This window comes from Alexandromys fortis, unplaced genomic scaffold (assembly GCF_014885135.2).
Source record: "Alexandromys fortis isolate MF-2015 unplaced genomic scaffold, M_Fortis_MF-2015_v1.1 scaffold_26, whole genome shotgun sequence".
NCBI lineage: Eukaryota > Metazoa > Chordata > Mammalia > Rodentia > Cricetidae > Alexandromys > Alexandromys fortis.
Genome location: NW_026067894.1, coordinates 2,350,016 through 2,365,900, shown reverse-complemented (window position 1 = coordinate 2,365,900; position 15,885 = coordinate 2,350,016). Strand labels below are relative to the sequence as shown.

At 53.5% G+C, this 15,885-nt stretch overlaps 1 protein-coding gene across 2 annotated transcripts in view; it reads left to right on the top strand.

Annotated features, from left to right (window-relative positions):
* Positions 1-15,885, top strand: part of Iffo2 (intermediate filament family orphan 2) — a 45,762-nt gene that overhangs the window by 23,256 nt on the left and 6,621 nt on the right. The window contains exons 2-5 of one of the 2 annotated variants that reach the window (XM_050150967.1): positions 6,667-6,727; positions 8,118-8,213; positions 9,411-9,551; positions 10,737-10,876. In XM_050150967.1, the coding sequence (XP_050006924.1) occupies positions 6,667-6,727; positions 8,118-8,213; positions 9,411-9,551; positions 10,737-10,876 (438 nt within the window). The remainder of the gene's footprint in view (positions 1-6,666; positions 6,728-8,117; positions 8,214-9,410; positions 9,552-10,736; positions 10,877-15,885) is intronic. The other variant, XM_050150975.1, reaches the window with a different exon arrangement.

Genomic DNA, 15,885 nt, shown 5'->3' with positions numbered 1-15,885 from the left:
AACTGCCTGTCACCTATTGCCATGGCCAGAGTATGCAAAGAACGCTATGGATGCACTATCCAGATTCCCCCTCCTCTGCGACAGGGTCTTATGTGGCCTAGATCAGCTTTGCATTCCTTAGGTGGTCGAGGCTGACTTTGAGCTTCTGCTCTTCCCGCCTCCACCCTGGAGTGCACCACCATGCCTGGTTTATGTGGCACTAGAGGAAAAAAACCCTGGTTCTCATGAGTGCTAGGTAAGCGTTCTGCCAACTGAGCTACATCCCTGGATTCTTGATGATGCTGTTACAGATAAGTGGGACAAGGCCTGGCTGAGAGGAGACTTGCCCAGATTATGCAGCGAATTGGCCACAGCCAGTACTCAAGGACCTCCTGACTCCTAGCTGGGTACCCTCTCCTGCAGAGAGAGCTTCCCAATGACTTGTGATCCTGTCTACCCTCTCCTTGGCAGCCTTGTGGGATGGTTCAGGCTGTGAATGGGCCAGCCGTGTGCTGGTGGAAGGCTGTGCTGGGTGTGGAGGGTTCCTTAAAACCCAGCCTATTACCAGCCTGTTGTCTGGGCTACAGCCCGCTCCAGCTATTACCGCCCGCCTGTAATGGGATCGGCTGCTGGGGTTAAGTGTTCACATTAAATTAATACCTCCTCCGCGGAGACAATCAGCTGGCATTTAATTTGTGTTTCCTTCTGGGCGGCGGAGTACAGCTGGGCAGCCCTAGTGGGCATGTCCGCGTGGCAGCGTCCTTTCTCAGGATCCACATTCCTTAGAGGTGGGGAGGTGGGGTGGTACCCAGAAGGCCAAGGCAGGCACGGGTGGATGGGAGCATGGGGGTGCAGGGCTCCCTGCTGGAGGGTAGCTTGAGGTCCCTGGCTGTCATCTTCAAGGAAGAATATGTGTTTATAGTCCAGGGAGGAAGAAGCCAGGAGAGGAAGAGGGAAGTGGCTCATGGGTTTGTGGCTCAGCCTTAACTTCCTGGGGCATGGGCTGGTGGTTGGTGGTACTGGGTTCTGTCATTGTGCCCCATTATTTTTGTATTCTGCTGCAAACACAGAAGGGCTGTGGTATAGAAGAGGGGTGGACCCAGGAGTGAGGACCCAGACTCAGTCAAGTTTAGCGAGCTCCTTTGGAGGGTGCAGGGAAGCCGCTGAAGCTCTGGTTCTTCCCAGGAGAGCCAACCCTGGGTTGTGCAGCCCAAGGCTCCCCGGTTGGGCTCTACTGAAGCCCCTGTCTAGCCCAGAAGGCATTTAGCTGGGCCTCCACTCTGCTGAGAGCCCCTTGTCTGTCTGTACCTGGCCTTGCTGCGAGGCAGTGGGGTGAACTCATCTACATGACTAGGGTGGAGCAGAGATGGCAGAGGCAGACCATGGGGAAGGAAGCTGCTGTCTGCCCCCACCCCGGGGCCAGGCCCAGGCCCAGGCCCACGCTTGGCCCAGAATGAAGTTTTCCACTGATGGTCCCAGCCCAGCCTCACCTGCGCCTGTTTCCTATCACCTGAGTGAGTCGGCCTGGGTGTGCCTGCTTCCAGGCGGGACCATTCTTGTGGCTCCCTCTGGCACCCTGAGGCTCCCGCCTGCTGCCCTGCCTGCCTGATCTGCTCTTGGAGCCAGACTGAGCTGAGCTGCTGGCTGTGATGCGCTGCCCTTACTCAGGGTGGGACTTGAGGTCTTCGCCCTCTTCCTCTTCACGCAGACTGGTTTCCACAACTGTCCTCAGAGAGATGTTTTCCACCACACTGGAGGGAAACCAACACCCAGAGAGGGTGATGGCCTTGCTCAGGATCTCACAGCTGGGGAATGTAAGGACAGGAGTTGAAATGTTACCAAACTTGGAGCCACAGTCTGTACCTCAGGAAGCCAAGTTCAGCCACCCATCCTCGAGAAGCTAATTAAAACAATCAAGTTAATAACATGAAGAAGGGAGAGGTATTCAGTGTGGCCACACTGAGAAGAGGGACAAAGAGATCCACTGACCCCCTCGGTCACCCTTGGGGTTCTGAAGTGAGGCTAAATCTTTAAATAGGGGGCCATGGGTTTGAGTGTACACACACACACACACACACACACACACACACACACACACACACACACACACAGAGTCCTGGACAGAGTGTGGTCCTGCCCACTCCGGCCCAGCATTGACTTCACCATCACCCTGTAAGGTGCTCAGACAGTTGTTAGAAATGTGCGCAGTCCTTTCCCAAGAGACAAGGTCCCCACTCTGGCGGTGGCCTTTTCCTTGTTCCAGTTTGAGATTCCTGGGGAAACTGCCATGTCTCGGGGTCCATTGTTTCTGTACCTTGAAAGTCAGACTGAGGAACACAAGTGCCTCATTTTCAGAGTATCTTCATTTCTGCCATTTTACTTCTGTCTCTACAGCCTGGGGGCTGCAGGACCGACCCCCCCCCCCACGGGCCCCAGGTGCTCTAATTGTCTGCAGTGGCTGCGCCCACTTTCTTCCTCGGTGCTGCCGAGCCTTTCTCTAACTGCTCAGGATATGAAAGCCCCATGAGTCAGCCCCTCTGCCAGTGGCTTCAGCTTCGGTTTCCGCCTCTCCCTCTCCGTAGCGCAGCTTCATGGGCTCCTTCCTGCGTCTGTGTGTCATTTTGAGCTGATGGAGGAGGGGGAGCCACTGGCCCTGGTTCAGGCAGCCTCTCCCTTCCCTTACCCTCCCCCCTCCGCCGCCCCCAGTGGCCAGCTGAGATTTCTCATCTGTCACGTGGTCCTAGCACTGGCTCTTCAGGAATGCTGAGGGACCACATCTGGCAGTGACGGGGCTGCCACCTCCCCCTTCAGCTGCCGGTCTCCCACACGTGCCTCTTCCGCTTAGGTGGTGGCGGGGCCTGCTCTCTCAGAGGCTGGCTGGGCCATTCTATGGAGTCATTTCCTCTCCTTGCATTGATTGTCCTGGCGTCCCTGCCTCCCCTCCCGGCCTTGAAGGGTTGTAAGCAGTGGGAGGAGGTTTCTCTTTCTCCTTCAGGCTTCCTGTCTGGGATGTGCTGCCCCTCCCCCAGGAGGGCTACGGGAGCCTAGAGGACACCCAGAGAGCCTGGCTGTGTGGGAATTTGACTGTGGATTTCCCCAGGCTGGGAAACAAAGATAAGATTGGGGGCAGGGCTTAGGCTGAAGGAAGGGGCCTGAGTGTGGACCAGTTCATTCATCCGCCCTCCCATTCATCGGTCCGCTCATTCATTCATCCTCCCATTCATCTTCCCACCCATCCATCCATCCACCTATTAATCTTCTCCTCCACCCACCTAATCCATGCGTCCATCCCATTCCATCCAATAAGGGTCAGGAAGATGGTCCAGCAGAAAAAAGGCGGCTGCCACCAAACCGAGTTCAATCCCCGGACCCTTATGGTGGAAGAAGAGGACTAGCTTCCTTTCCATTCTATGAATATCCCCCTCCTTACTGAGAAGGGATAGGGAGCCTGCCCCCCAGCTTTAGACCCAGCTCTCCCTTTGCACTCCCACCCCCAGTCCGGACAACCCATTATTTTGATCCCTCCTTGCTTCATTTAGCCAGGGCCCAGGGTTCTCAGAGCAAGTGAGGTGGCCCTCGGCCCTTGGCATGGTGAAGAGGCAGAGGTGGCCTCACTCCCCATCCTTCTCCATAGCCTCATGGGCCTGGGACTCTCAGGGGAGAGCTAAGAGCTGTGCACATGATGTCCAGGCTACCTGGGGAAACCTCTCCTGGTCCCTGGGTCTGGCTGCCTAGAGTCTGTGGAGTTTTTTTGAAGAGGATGCCTTGAAGAGAAGATGACACTTGGGACAGCGTGGGAGAAAGGAGAAAGTTCTAGGAGGCAGAGGAGGAGGGAAGGAACAGGCTAACACCCAGAGGCCAAGCCTGCTTCTTCATCTTCAACTTGGGGAGGGGGCCTAGTCCTTGGGGGATTAATACACCCTCCTCTCAAGTTCTTGCTTCCATCACCCCGCACTTAAGAGATGTTGGAAGGACTGAGTGTTGGGTTCAGGAGAGCTCGTCCACCAAGCCCCTGACTTTTAAGTGTGTGTCCCCTCCTGGTGGCAAGGGGTCCTGTGTTGTCCTCCTGCTCTGTTCCCTGTGTTTGTAGGTCCCTTCCCCGGCTAAGCCTCCCTCTGTAGGAAGCCCTGGACAGGGAAACAGGTGCTGAAACCTCAGCCAGCCACTCAGCTGACAAGATTCTGGTGAAGCCGGGTCCAGGGGAGACACACCACCTGTCTGTCCAGGCAGCTAACGGCTGAAGGGCAGAGATTTTCTGCATTGTCAACATGCTAGCCAGCTCTGCCAGATTTTCCCGCTGTCACCCCTGGGAGGGACATCTCTTTGGGACAGGGGCTCAGTCTGTGCAACCAGCTGCTGTCCACATTCAGGGTCTGTCTTTCCTCCCTTGGGGACAGAGAGGCAGCTGCATGCCTACCCCAGCTTTGGAAGTAAAAAGCCTATGAACTCATTTGCGCAAACCCATCCTTGGGGTGCAGCCTGGGAAACGTGATGGAAGTGGGTGCTTGGAGGTCGAGGCACTGACAGCGCGGACACACAGAGTGCCGTCTGCAGGCTGGCATCACTGGGAGCAGACAGCCTTGTGTAGACTTGCTGAGTTAGGGTTTCGTGTGGGAACAAGATGGCTGGGTGATCACCTGCAGGACCTAGGCTGAGTGAGGTTTGTGTCCCAGCTCCCTAGTGCTAACTGTGTGACTTTAGAAAAGTGACTTCATCTCTCTGAACCCCAGCTCCTTCATCTGCAAAGTAGTTTTGGATAATACCCCGGGAAGATTAGTAATTTGTGTGAACGCCAATGTGTGTATGAGGGAATGAGTCCCGTATGTGAGACCCAGACAAACCTCTGTCAATAAGTAGCTGCTGTTCCTGTCTGGAGATCCAAAGCCATTACTTGGTTGGTGACGGGTAGGTCTGAGGAAAGGTTAAGGGTATTCTTCTGCATTCCAGGGGTGTGGGGAGGACCAGTGCTGTGCCCGTCTCTCTCCTTCAAGTGCTTGGTTGCTCCAGTTGTTGGCATGAGAGGGCCTAACCCCAAAAGCTGGACTGCAGCCAGTACCACACACTCTCCCTTGTACCTTCTCTGCCCTCCCCATCAGAGCAGTGTGGCCAGGAGCGATGATTCAGCCCGGACGGGACTGTGTCCTGGGCCTTCACCTCCCCTGAGGGAAGCTCCAAATGCCCTGGGCTGCTAGCAGTGGTGAGGAGAGCCTGGCACCCCTGCTCCTCTCAATGAGAGGTGGCCTGGTTCTGGATCTGGCCACATCTGTGACATCCTGTGTAACCTTGAACAAATGCAGCCTAGGTCTCAGTTTCTCTCTGGGTTCAGGGGTTGGGGGGTGGGGGTGGGGGCATCTAGGGAGAGAGTTCCATTCACGTGAGGCCCTGAGATCCCTTCTGTGTCCTCTGTACTCTGGAGTTCCAGGGCTCAGGGCAGATATAGACCCTGCCATGCCACTGGTTAAGGCGGAAGTAGACCCATGTCTCCCGGGAGCCTGGCAGGGCCAGCTTGTGTGGAGAGAGGAGACATTTTCCTCAGTGTGTGCAAACAGTATCCATTTTCTCTTGTTTCCAAAAGCTGGTGATGTAACCAGCCCTTCATCCAGTCCTCCCCTCTGGCCTATTTTTAGCCTGGCCCCACAGCTTCTTAAGAGGCTCAGACCTCCTTGCTCAGCGACCATGTAGGGAGGGTAGTATGGAGTGAAGAAAGACAGAAGCCTGTCTGTTTGTCCCAAGGCGGAGGAGAAGGGCAGGCGCAGGCTGCCAGCTCCTCCGGGCAGGGAGGGTATCTTAATGAGGTGTTCATCCTTGGAGGCTGAGTCTTGGCTCCCCCTGTCCCAACCACACATTGGGAAGGGTCTCTCAGCCATGCTTTGTTTGTCAGCTGTGACGTGGGGATGATGGTGGCATCCATCCCACCCACTGCTGGAGGCCTGAGTCACATCATGTAAACCTCTCTCAAGAGAAGCTGGTGCTGTTACCTTTGCTAGTGCCCAACACCCCCCCCCATTGTCAGAGCCCCCTGGAGCTGCCTCTCCCCATTGCCTGGTTAACCTGTGTGCTTGCCCATCTTTGCCGCTTCAGCTTCTACCAATGCTGTGTACACGAAACACTATGCACAAAGTCCTCAGTGTCTGGCATGCATGAAACACTGGAGCGGGGAGGGCTGGACCTACCCATGGATTAGGTGTGGGCCTTTGGGAAAGCTATTTAACCATCGAGCTTAGTCTCCACATCGACAAGACTCTGAAACCTGCACAGGCAATTTCTGTGGCCTGTGAGGCGTGCAGCAGAGCACATAGCCCTGATTTTAGTGTTTAGCATGGTAAGCTTGCTTCTTAGAGAGGAGTCCTAAAGCCTGGCTTTGGTTCTCTACCTTACAGCAGCAGCTGGACCAGCAGCATCTGTGTAGCCCTTTACAGTTTGCATGGGATAGGCAGCAGTCTTTCCCATCTCTGTCCCCATAGTACCATGCTTGTGCCTCAGAGGTGGTATTTGCCACCACTGGACCCTGTGATTAGCACCACTCCAAGGTCTTGTTGCTCCCCCTACCTCTAGGTAGGCTGGGAGCTTCCTGGAGGGCAGGCAGCTTTTCCTAGGCATCTTCCTTGCCCTGCTTGGACGATGAGGTGGGAACTGGGGGCAGGCAGGAAGAAGTCCTCTGACCATTTGTTCTTCTTGCTGTTCCAGATGGGAGGAAGAGCTATCCAAGCGTATGGACCTTCAGACCATGGTAGACACACTGCAGGAGGTAAGAGTCCCCGGGGTCCCCAGCCGGAGGGGTTGGCAAGTTAGCTATGAGGCCATGCTGGGAAAAGCTGGGCAGAGTTCGAGCTAGCGTAGCCCCTGTCCTGCTTTCCTCTCCTGTCTCTCAACCTCCAGGTGCCACTTGGGATAGGTGGTCTTCAGGTCTCTTTCACCTTCCAATGGCAAATTCCTCAGATTAGGACTGATGCCCTGGAGAGACCTGGGAACAGACATATCCTCTGGTAGCTTCCAGCCTCCAGGCAGGCTCGGGGCAGACCTGAGGACATTCACCTTGTTTCTCCCTCTGGCTGCTCTGCATTCGGGGCTGCGCCACTCATACTTACTGGGAACTCTGAGCAGCACGTTTTATCCTCAGCCCGTTTTCCTTTCTTCTCTGTCACAACCAGACCAGCAACACCATGAGAAGGCAATGCAGAGTTAGTTGTTGGTTTTTTTTTTTTTTTTTTGACAGCCGGGTGTGGTGGCTTGCACCTATAATTGCTTGGGAGGCGGAGGCAGGAGGATGAGGAATTTAAGTTCAGCCTGGGTTGTGTAGTGAGTTCCAGGCAGCTTGGGTTTCATGAGACCCTGATTCAACAAAGCAAAACAATGTGTTTTTAAAGATGGACCCCTTTGCCTATCTTATGCGTAGCCCCAATTTTGATCTCTAGCACCATGAAAAATATTAAAACTGAGAACTAGTTGTTTCTAGGATGAGTTAAAAATTCAGATCACTTTCTGACGTTTAAAGAATTTATTTTCTAAGAAAGTGAGAGACACAGCTCAGTTGGTAGAATGTTTGCTTAGTGCGCACAAAGCCCCGGGTTCCCAATGCAAACAGTGCAAACAGTGGTGCACACCTGCAGCCCCAGCGTTTGAGACGTGCAGCCAGGATGATTGGTTCAAGGCCGAGCCGGGCATGTCGTCAGGCACCTTTGACCCCAGCATTTGGGAGGCAGAAACAGGTGGATCTCTGAGGTTAAGGCTAGCCTGGTCTACAGAGCAAGTTTTGAGACAGCCAGGGACACCAGAGAAACCCTTTCTTGAAAAACAAACGAACAACAACAAAAGAAGTTTAAGGTCATCCTCAAAAAAAAGAAGTATAGGAAAGAAACAAATGTCTTTTTATTATTAAAAAAAAATAGGCACCTGGTGGACTGGCAATTGGTTGACATTGTATTTCTAAGTGCTGGGGAGCCTGCTTTGCTCCTGATGTTTTCCTTCGTCGTACCTGACCCGCAGGAAGCGCTGGGAGCAGGCGGCACAGCTCGGCAGCCAGGCTGGGCTGAGGGACGCAGATGTTTAGCTTATGTAGACACTGAGTGGCCGGGCCTTGGACCCAGGTGTCCATCCTCTCCTCCTCTTAAAGCCTGCCTATCTCCGTCCGTCCGCAGGCAGCGCAAGAAGCTGAGGCTATCCAGGAGGAGATGAACGAGAAGATTGAACGGCTCAAGGCCGAGCTGGTGGTGTTCAAAGGGCTCATGAGTGACGTAAGTGGTATGGCCATCACCCTAGGCATCATGACCTCCCTTTACCCATCATGCCAAACGCTTCATTCACTCCGAGGCTCGAGCTCGGCTTATAGTTACAGTCGTGGCTGGCTGGTTTGTTCCTATGAGGGATGCACTGGGAACCAGGTGCCTCCCTGCCCTCCCCACATCGCTTCCCTATGTCTGAATAGAGGTGCTTTAACCGCTGCTTAACCCATCGCCCTCCTCCTCGGGCCCCTGACATCTGTATGTGTTGCTCGATTCTCCCAACTTGGCCACGTGGCGACCTCGGTGTCTGCAGAGCACAGGCGACCGAATGGACGTGGCTGTGCCAACCCAAGAGACTTCAGGCTCAGGGAGCCCGCTCTCCTGAAGGGTGTCCTTGTTCAGTTGGGAATGGTTGGCGTGTGCGTCTTCTTGGCCATCTGGGGCCCCTCTGAGTGACTGACCATGGGTAGAAACAGCTGTTAGCCACATAGGCCTCCCTGGCTCTTGGACCTGGGTTACTTGCTGCCTTCAGGCAGTGGGCAGTCTGCCAGGAGAGTCCACCTGAAGGAGAAGGAGCCTGAATTTGGTGACTCAGCCTGGCTCAGCTCCTGGCTTTCAGGGACATGCAGTTGCTTGTGGTTAGATGAAGCTGTGGGACCCAGGTGGAGGCCACATGTCTTCTTTCAGTTGGGCACAGAGGGAACCCTTCCTCTTTCGATGTGACCCCTGCTGTCGTCTGCGGCAGGAATCTAGAGAAAGAGCTGCTGAGACAGGCATGAGGATGGGAGCAGAAGGGGAGTCTGTGCATTTCTTGTGTGTGTGCTGGAGAATTAAACCAAAGGCCTTGACCAAGTGACACCCGGCCTTGGAAGGCTTCCTCTCAACACTCTCAGCGTCCTTGTCCTATGCTGCCACCAAACCAACATCGCCATGCCCTGCAGCCCTGAGGGGGACCAGCACACACCGCCTCATATCTTCCCTCCTGAAGTCCCCATGCCCCTTCCTACCCTGAATAGTGCTGACCAGTCCTCCACCGTTAGGAAAGGCTCGACACCCGCTCCCCACACCACAACCTTCAACACCTGCTCCCCCCACCCTGCAACGGACTCCAGGGGCTTCCCCACCCCTAGGGGTCTCCCTCCTCCTCTGACGGCCCCCTCATGCTTGCTCCATCCCTGGCTCACATAACCCCTGCTGTCCTCCCTGCAGCCCATGACAGACCTGGATACAAAGATCCAAGAAAAGGCTATGAAGGTGGACATGGACATCTGCCGCCGAATCGATATCACGGCTAAGCTGTGCGATGTTGCACAGCAGCGGAACTCGGAAGACGTGTCCAAGATCTTCCAGGTGACCAGGGCCGGCCCCGCTCACCAGTCCCCACCCCGACCTCATAGAGCAAGCCCTGACCTCTACCACACCCAGTCGATGCCTCTTTCCCTCTACATTTTGCTCATTACGCGCCCCACCCCACCCCCGCCATCCTGAGGTAGTCAGTCACCTGACCCTCTGACCTCCCCTAGGGAGACACAAACTTGGGGATCTGTAGTTCACAGCTGAGGAGACTGAGGCCCTGGGGGCCCATAGGACTTACCAAGAAAGGGCATGGTAGAGCCGGCTGGAACCTCCTGTGCCCACCGTTCCTCACAAAGCCTCTTTCTCTGATACTCTGATTTGTTCCCATGGATGGGGGAGCCCTGACCAGGTGGTGGGGAGCCCTGACAACTGGCCCTCAGGATTCCTGAAGAGAAGCTATTGGCGCTTGCCTAGTTCCCATTCCCCTCCCCTGGTTTCCCATGCGCGAGAGAAGGCAATCGGTTGGCACCAGTGGACAGTTTGGGAGAGGGCCTGGGTGTGGTCCTCCTGACAGTGGGCACGCGTCACTCTCAGAAGTTTCGGGTCATAGTCTGGCTTGTGCTTTAGCCCAGGGCAGTGCCGTGGTGTGTTGTTGCTTTCTGTGTGTGACTCTGGACTTAGTGGTGGGAGGTCGGAGCCTCCCCCAGTCCTTTCACCATCTCATGGCTCCTCGCTGCTCCCTGAGGGGAGCTATGCAGCCCTCGTTTGCTTGGGTCTTGTCGCTTGGAGCAGAAGTTTGGTGAACCACCCCCATGCCTCTGCATGCGAGAGGGAGATTCTGAAAGCATGCAGCTCTTTTGACCTTTGACGGGGTTTCTTTACTTCTCTGACTGGCTTTGAGACATCCCAGGTGATGATACCTTGGTCTGGCCTACCATCGTTCCCAGTCACGAGACTGCTTTTCTGGTGATGGGTGAGCTGAGCTGGCCCGGTCACTAGCCCTTCCCCGGGCAGGACTTGGTCCCTGTGTCTGTGTCCTTCACCCTGCATGCCTCATACCTCACGCTTTCTGCTAACGCTGCACGCTTGTTAGAGGACCTATGCAGCTCCCTGCGGTGGTGGCTGGCCTCAGCCATACTCCATCTACTCCTTGGGACAATGGTTCCTGTCCAGGCTCAACCCCGCTCTCCGCCCCAGGCAAGCACCCCAGTTACCTTGGCTTCTTCCTTCCCTGCCCAGGTGGTCCCTAAGAAAAAAGATCGTAAGGTGGCTTCAGATGATGACATCGCAGAGCAGGATGGGGAGGTGAATCGGTTCTCAGATGAGGAGGTCGGCTCCATGAACATCACGGATGAGATGAAGCGAGTGTTCAACCAGCTGTGAGTACCCAGGTTGCCCAGCCAGGGGACATATCAGTGGCTGGCTGAGAAGATCCCCAGATGTGAGAGTTTGGATTCTGTGTGTGTGTGTGTGTGCGTGTGTGTGTGTGTGTGTGTGTGTGTGTGAGAGAGAGAGAGAGAGAGAGAGAGAGAGAGAGAGAGAGTGTGCATGCGTGAGTGTGTGTATGTGTGTGCGCCCGTATGCGAGTGTGGGTGCACAAAAGCCAGAGATCAGTCTTGGGTGTCATTTCTCAGGTGCTTGTTTCTGGGAGTCAGGGTCTGTCATTGGCGTGGGACTTAGGTTAGACTAAGCTGACTGGCTAGCGAGCCCCAGGGATCCACCTGGCTCCTCCTCTCTAGTACTGGGGTGGCAAGTGCACACAGTCAGACCAGGCCGGTCTCGAACTCAGACATCTGCCTACCTCTGCCTCCTGAGTGCTGGGATTAAAGGTGTGCGCCAGCACCGCCTAGCTCTATGCCTGGCTTTTTTACTTGCATTCTGGGGACTGAACTCAGGTCCTCAAGCACTTTACCTACTAAGCCATCTTTCTAGCCCCTGGATTCATTTTTTTTAAAGATGTCTTTTTAAAAAAATTAAAATGTATTTATTTTTAAATTTTATATATTTACTTTTATTGCATGAATGTTTTGGCTGCATGTATATTTTTGTGGCGATCAGAAGAGGACATCAGATCCCCTGGAACAGGAGAACTTAGAGAAAGCTGTGAGCCAGTGTGTGGGTCTAGGAATCGAGCCCAGGTCCTCTGCAAGAGCAGCCAATGCACTTAACTGCCAAGTCATCTTTCCAGCCCCTATTTTAATTTATTTTATTTTATGTGTATGAGTGTTTTGCTTACATGTATGTCTATGCACCATGCATGTGCCTGGTGCCTACGGAGGGCAGAAGAGGGCCTCACGTCCTCCAGGACTGTAGTTGTAGATAGTTATGAGCCACCGTGTGGGTTCCCAATAGAACTTGGGTCATATGGAAGAGTAGCCAGTGCTCTTAACCACTGAGTCCTTTTTCCAACCGTTTAATTTTATGTGCCTTGGTGTTTTGCCTGCATGTATGTCTGTGTGATGGTGTTAGAGCCCCTGGAACTGGAGTTACAGACAATTGTGAGCTGCCATATGGGTGCTGGGAATTGAACCCAGGTCCTCTGGAAGAGCAACAGGTGTTCTTTGCTAGATTCTTGATTAAACAGAGAGTTTGGGAAGCTTCCTGTTTTAAGCCTCCCTTTGGAGTCTTGAGGCCAGATATCACATGGCACCCTCCATGGCTGGGTATCTAGTGCCTTCCATATTTGGGATTTGTGCCCATGATCCTTTATGTCACCTGCTACCCTCAGTTCTTTAGAGCACACCCTACCCAGAGAGGTGTAGGAAGACGATTGTTTCAACTAGGATTGGCCTTCCTTGCCCAAAGGGTGAGAAGGCAGGGCTGTCCTGTCTCCTCCCTCTTCATGTGCAATGCTGTCTGATGACATCATGTATCCAGGAAGGGCCAGGAGTGTGGCGTCCCCTCAGTGGGCTGTCCCCAACCGTGCATCATACAGTGTCCCCTCAGTGCGCTGTTCCCAACTGTGCATCATACAGTGTCCCCTCAGTGGGCTGTTCCCAACCGTGCATCATACAGTGTCCCCTCAGTGGGCTGTTCCCAACTGTGCATTACAGTGTCACCTCAGTGGGCTGTTCCCAACTGTGCATCATACAGTGTCCCCTCAGTGGGCTGTTCCCAACCGTGCATCATACAGTGTCCTCTCAGTGGGCTGTTCCCAACTGTGCATCATACAGTGTCCCCTCAGTGCGCTGTTCCCAACCATGCATTACAGTGTCACCTCAGTGGGCTGTTCCCAACTGTGCATTACAGTGTCACCTCAGTGGGCTGTTCCCAACTGTGCATCATACAGTGTCACCTCAGTGGGCTGTTCCCAACTGTGCATCATACAGTGTCCTCTCAGTGGGCTGTTCCCAACTGTGCATTACACAGTGTCCCCTCAGTGCGCTGTTCCCAACCATACATTAACACAGGCCCTCTCTTGCAGTCTCTCTTGGTGGGCATGGTTCATGGGAAGACCTTTGATAGTCACCAACTGTCCTTCACGAAATGACACTTGACTTCCTCCAGACCTTTATCAAGTGGGCAGGGTCATTATTAACCTTTTCAAAGGCTCTGAGGGGGCTCAGCAGGACGTGGCAGAGTTGGACTCGGACAGCAACCTGCCTCACTCATTAGCACTCCCTCCCCAGGAGATGCTGGCAGAGTGGCAGAGTCTGGCTTGAGCATTGAGCAGACAGCTGATAGCCAGAGCCACGTGGCACCAACCTTTGGGAACCGTGTGTGTGTGTGTGTGTGTGTGTGTGTGTGTGTGTTGTGTGTGTGTGCAGCCTCAGTGATGTCACATTGGTAGCTTAGACTTTATTATTGCATAAAATCGACACATGCCACCATTCAGGACTCCCCTACAAAACCTTACAGAGAACTGCACTAGAACCTATTGAATACATTGATTCGGGGCTGATGGCTCTGTGGCCTTGGCCTGCTTGGTGCTTTGTTCTGAACCCCCGATCCATTTTTTACTCTAATCTATACAGTACCCCAAGGTGGGATTGGGAGAGGGCACTGAGGGAGTCAGGAGCAGGGCTGGGAGCCCCACGCTCTTGGGCACCTGGGCTCTGAAAGCTCAGCTCTGCCACAGCGGGCACCATCCAAAGACCAGGCCACCAGCTCTTTGAGTTCCATGTAAGGGAAGCATTGCTGGAGCACACAGTACGGCAGAGCCAAGCCCACTTACATGGTTTGGTGCTGTGTCCCTTTGCCACCTTCCTGCTTGGAAGACATGTCCGTCTTCTGTCTGCTGCGTCACTGTTCCTGGCTGGTCCCTCTTTGGCTTAGATCAGTACTTAGAGAGGATGAGCAGGGTGGAGTTGGGAGTTCCTCACCTGATGTCTGATATTTGATACCTACATTCCAACAGAACCAAGATGGACATTTGCGATTGATAATGCCAAGGACACCCCTTGACTCTTGTTTTGTCTTTGAACTGGAGTCTCCCTCCAGATCAAGAAGGGATCCCCCAACCACCACTTTTTTTTTTTTGAGATAGGGGCTCATGTAGCCCAGGCTAGCCTCAGGCTTGCTATATAGTCTAGCATGACCTTGAACTTCTGATCTTCCTACCCCCACCCCATGAATACTAGGACCCATGCCTGGTTTCTGCAGTGCTGGGACTCAAACCCAGGGCCTCCCTTGCATGATGGGCCAGCATTCTCAACTGGTTTTCCCCAGGTTGCTCTGGGAATTTCTGAGCCTACGTCACTATTGGATGCTCAGACACCCCAAATCCCCTTCCGTATTTCATGAAGTCCCTAGGGAATCATTAAACTGGTCAGAATTGAGGTGCAGTGCAGAGGTACCCATCCAGAGGGTTGAGTTGGGGGTGCGTTTGGAGAGGGCTCCTTCTTGTGTGTGGAAAATGCATTAATCTGGGAACAGTGGAGAAGTGATCCCTCATGCGGTCTGCACTGGAGTGTTGACAGGGCTCAGCGTCTAATTAGATCTGTCTGACTTTAAAATTGCCTAAATTAAAAAAAAAAATCTTTGATCGCCCCCTACTCCTATCCTGTTGCTCTAGCTGGTGCTAATGGCTCATGCAGCGGCTTTTCCTTCCTACCTGATAACTCCGGGAGCCCACGCCCCAGCCGGGTGGTTATGCCCCCTCCCCCCAGCCATTTAGTTCTAGTGAAGCTTTTGATGACACGCCCGTGTCAGAACCCTATTTTGTTTTGATCCCGATCAGTGGCTTGGGCTTCCGACCAAGGCTGAGAGGAATTTCAACCGCCTTCCAAAGTCCCAGGGAGGGGTGGGGGCTCTTTCGGCCTCTGCTCTCGTCCATCTTCCTGTCCTGGCTAGCCATCCCTTAGCGGGGTTTTCCTTCAGATCTCAGACGCTGGAAAGGAAGTGAAGTCAGTAGTGGACTATGTGATTTGCTAATGGGTGGACCCCAGGGGCTCAGAATCGCCTCCCCCTCCAATATCCAACCCCAAGCTTGTTTCCTGACTCTCGGGCGCCACCTATAGGCTCCTACAAGAATTGCTTTTGGGCAGCCTGGCCTACCTCTAGGGAGCGCTGGAGGAAGCTTTTTTTTTTTTTTTTTTTTTTAATCAGAACTCACTCTGTGTCGCTGCTGGTTGGTCCCCAACTAATAACATTGTTGAACGATGTAGAGCAGAGAGCAGAGCTCAGAAGAGTCAGGATAGAATAGAATAGAAAAAGGGGACTCATAGACAGTGGGAGAACCCAGAATGGAAGTCTGCAGATTCCTCTGTGCCACTGATGTAAACTCAGCCCGATATCGCAACATAAGCCTGTAATCCCAGGATTTACTTGTCTGTTTTGGTTTGGTTTTTGAGGCAGGGTTGCTCTATGTAGCCCTGGCTGGCCTAGAACTTACTACGTAGAGCAGGCTGGCCTCGAACTCATAGAGGTTGCTACTACATCCAGTAGATGGGATGATTTTTTTCAAAGGGGCAGAGCAATCTATGCATCTTGGGAACCAGTCCTGGGCAAAACCATGCAAAATTAGTCTCTTTCCTCCCCATTCTGGCCAATAGGAAAGACTCTAAAGTCACTTCAATTTTGAATTCAAACCCAACCCAATGTTAGCATCTATTCCTTTAGAAGGACACTCAGTAATCCTTGAGTCTTGGTTTGCTGAGCTGTAAAATGAAACTAATAATCTTGCAAACCTCCAGGTTGGAGGCTGGCCTTAGTTGGTATCAAAGCTGTAGAGAACCAGAAGGGTTGCAGCTGTGCCCCTGCTACATGCTGAATTTCCTTCTGAGCCGTGGTCCCTCAACTGCAAAACGTGAGGAGCATGGTTGGATTTGCCTTGCTCAATATGGTGGGGGTAGTCATTCTTCTTTTGACCAGAAGCATGTCTAAAGGAGAAAGAGGAGAGAGAGAGGAGGGAGAGAGGAGAGAGAGAGAGAGAGAGAGAGAGAGAGAG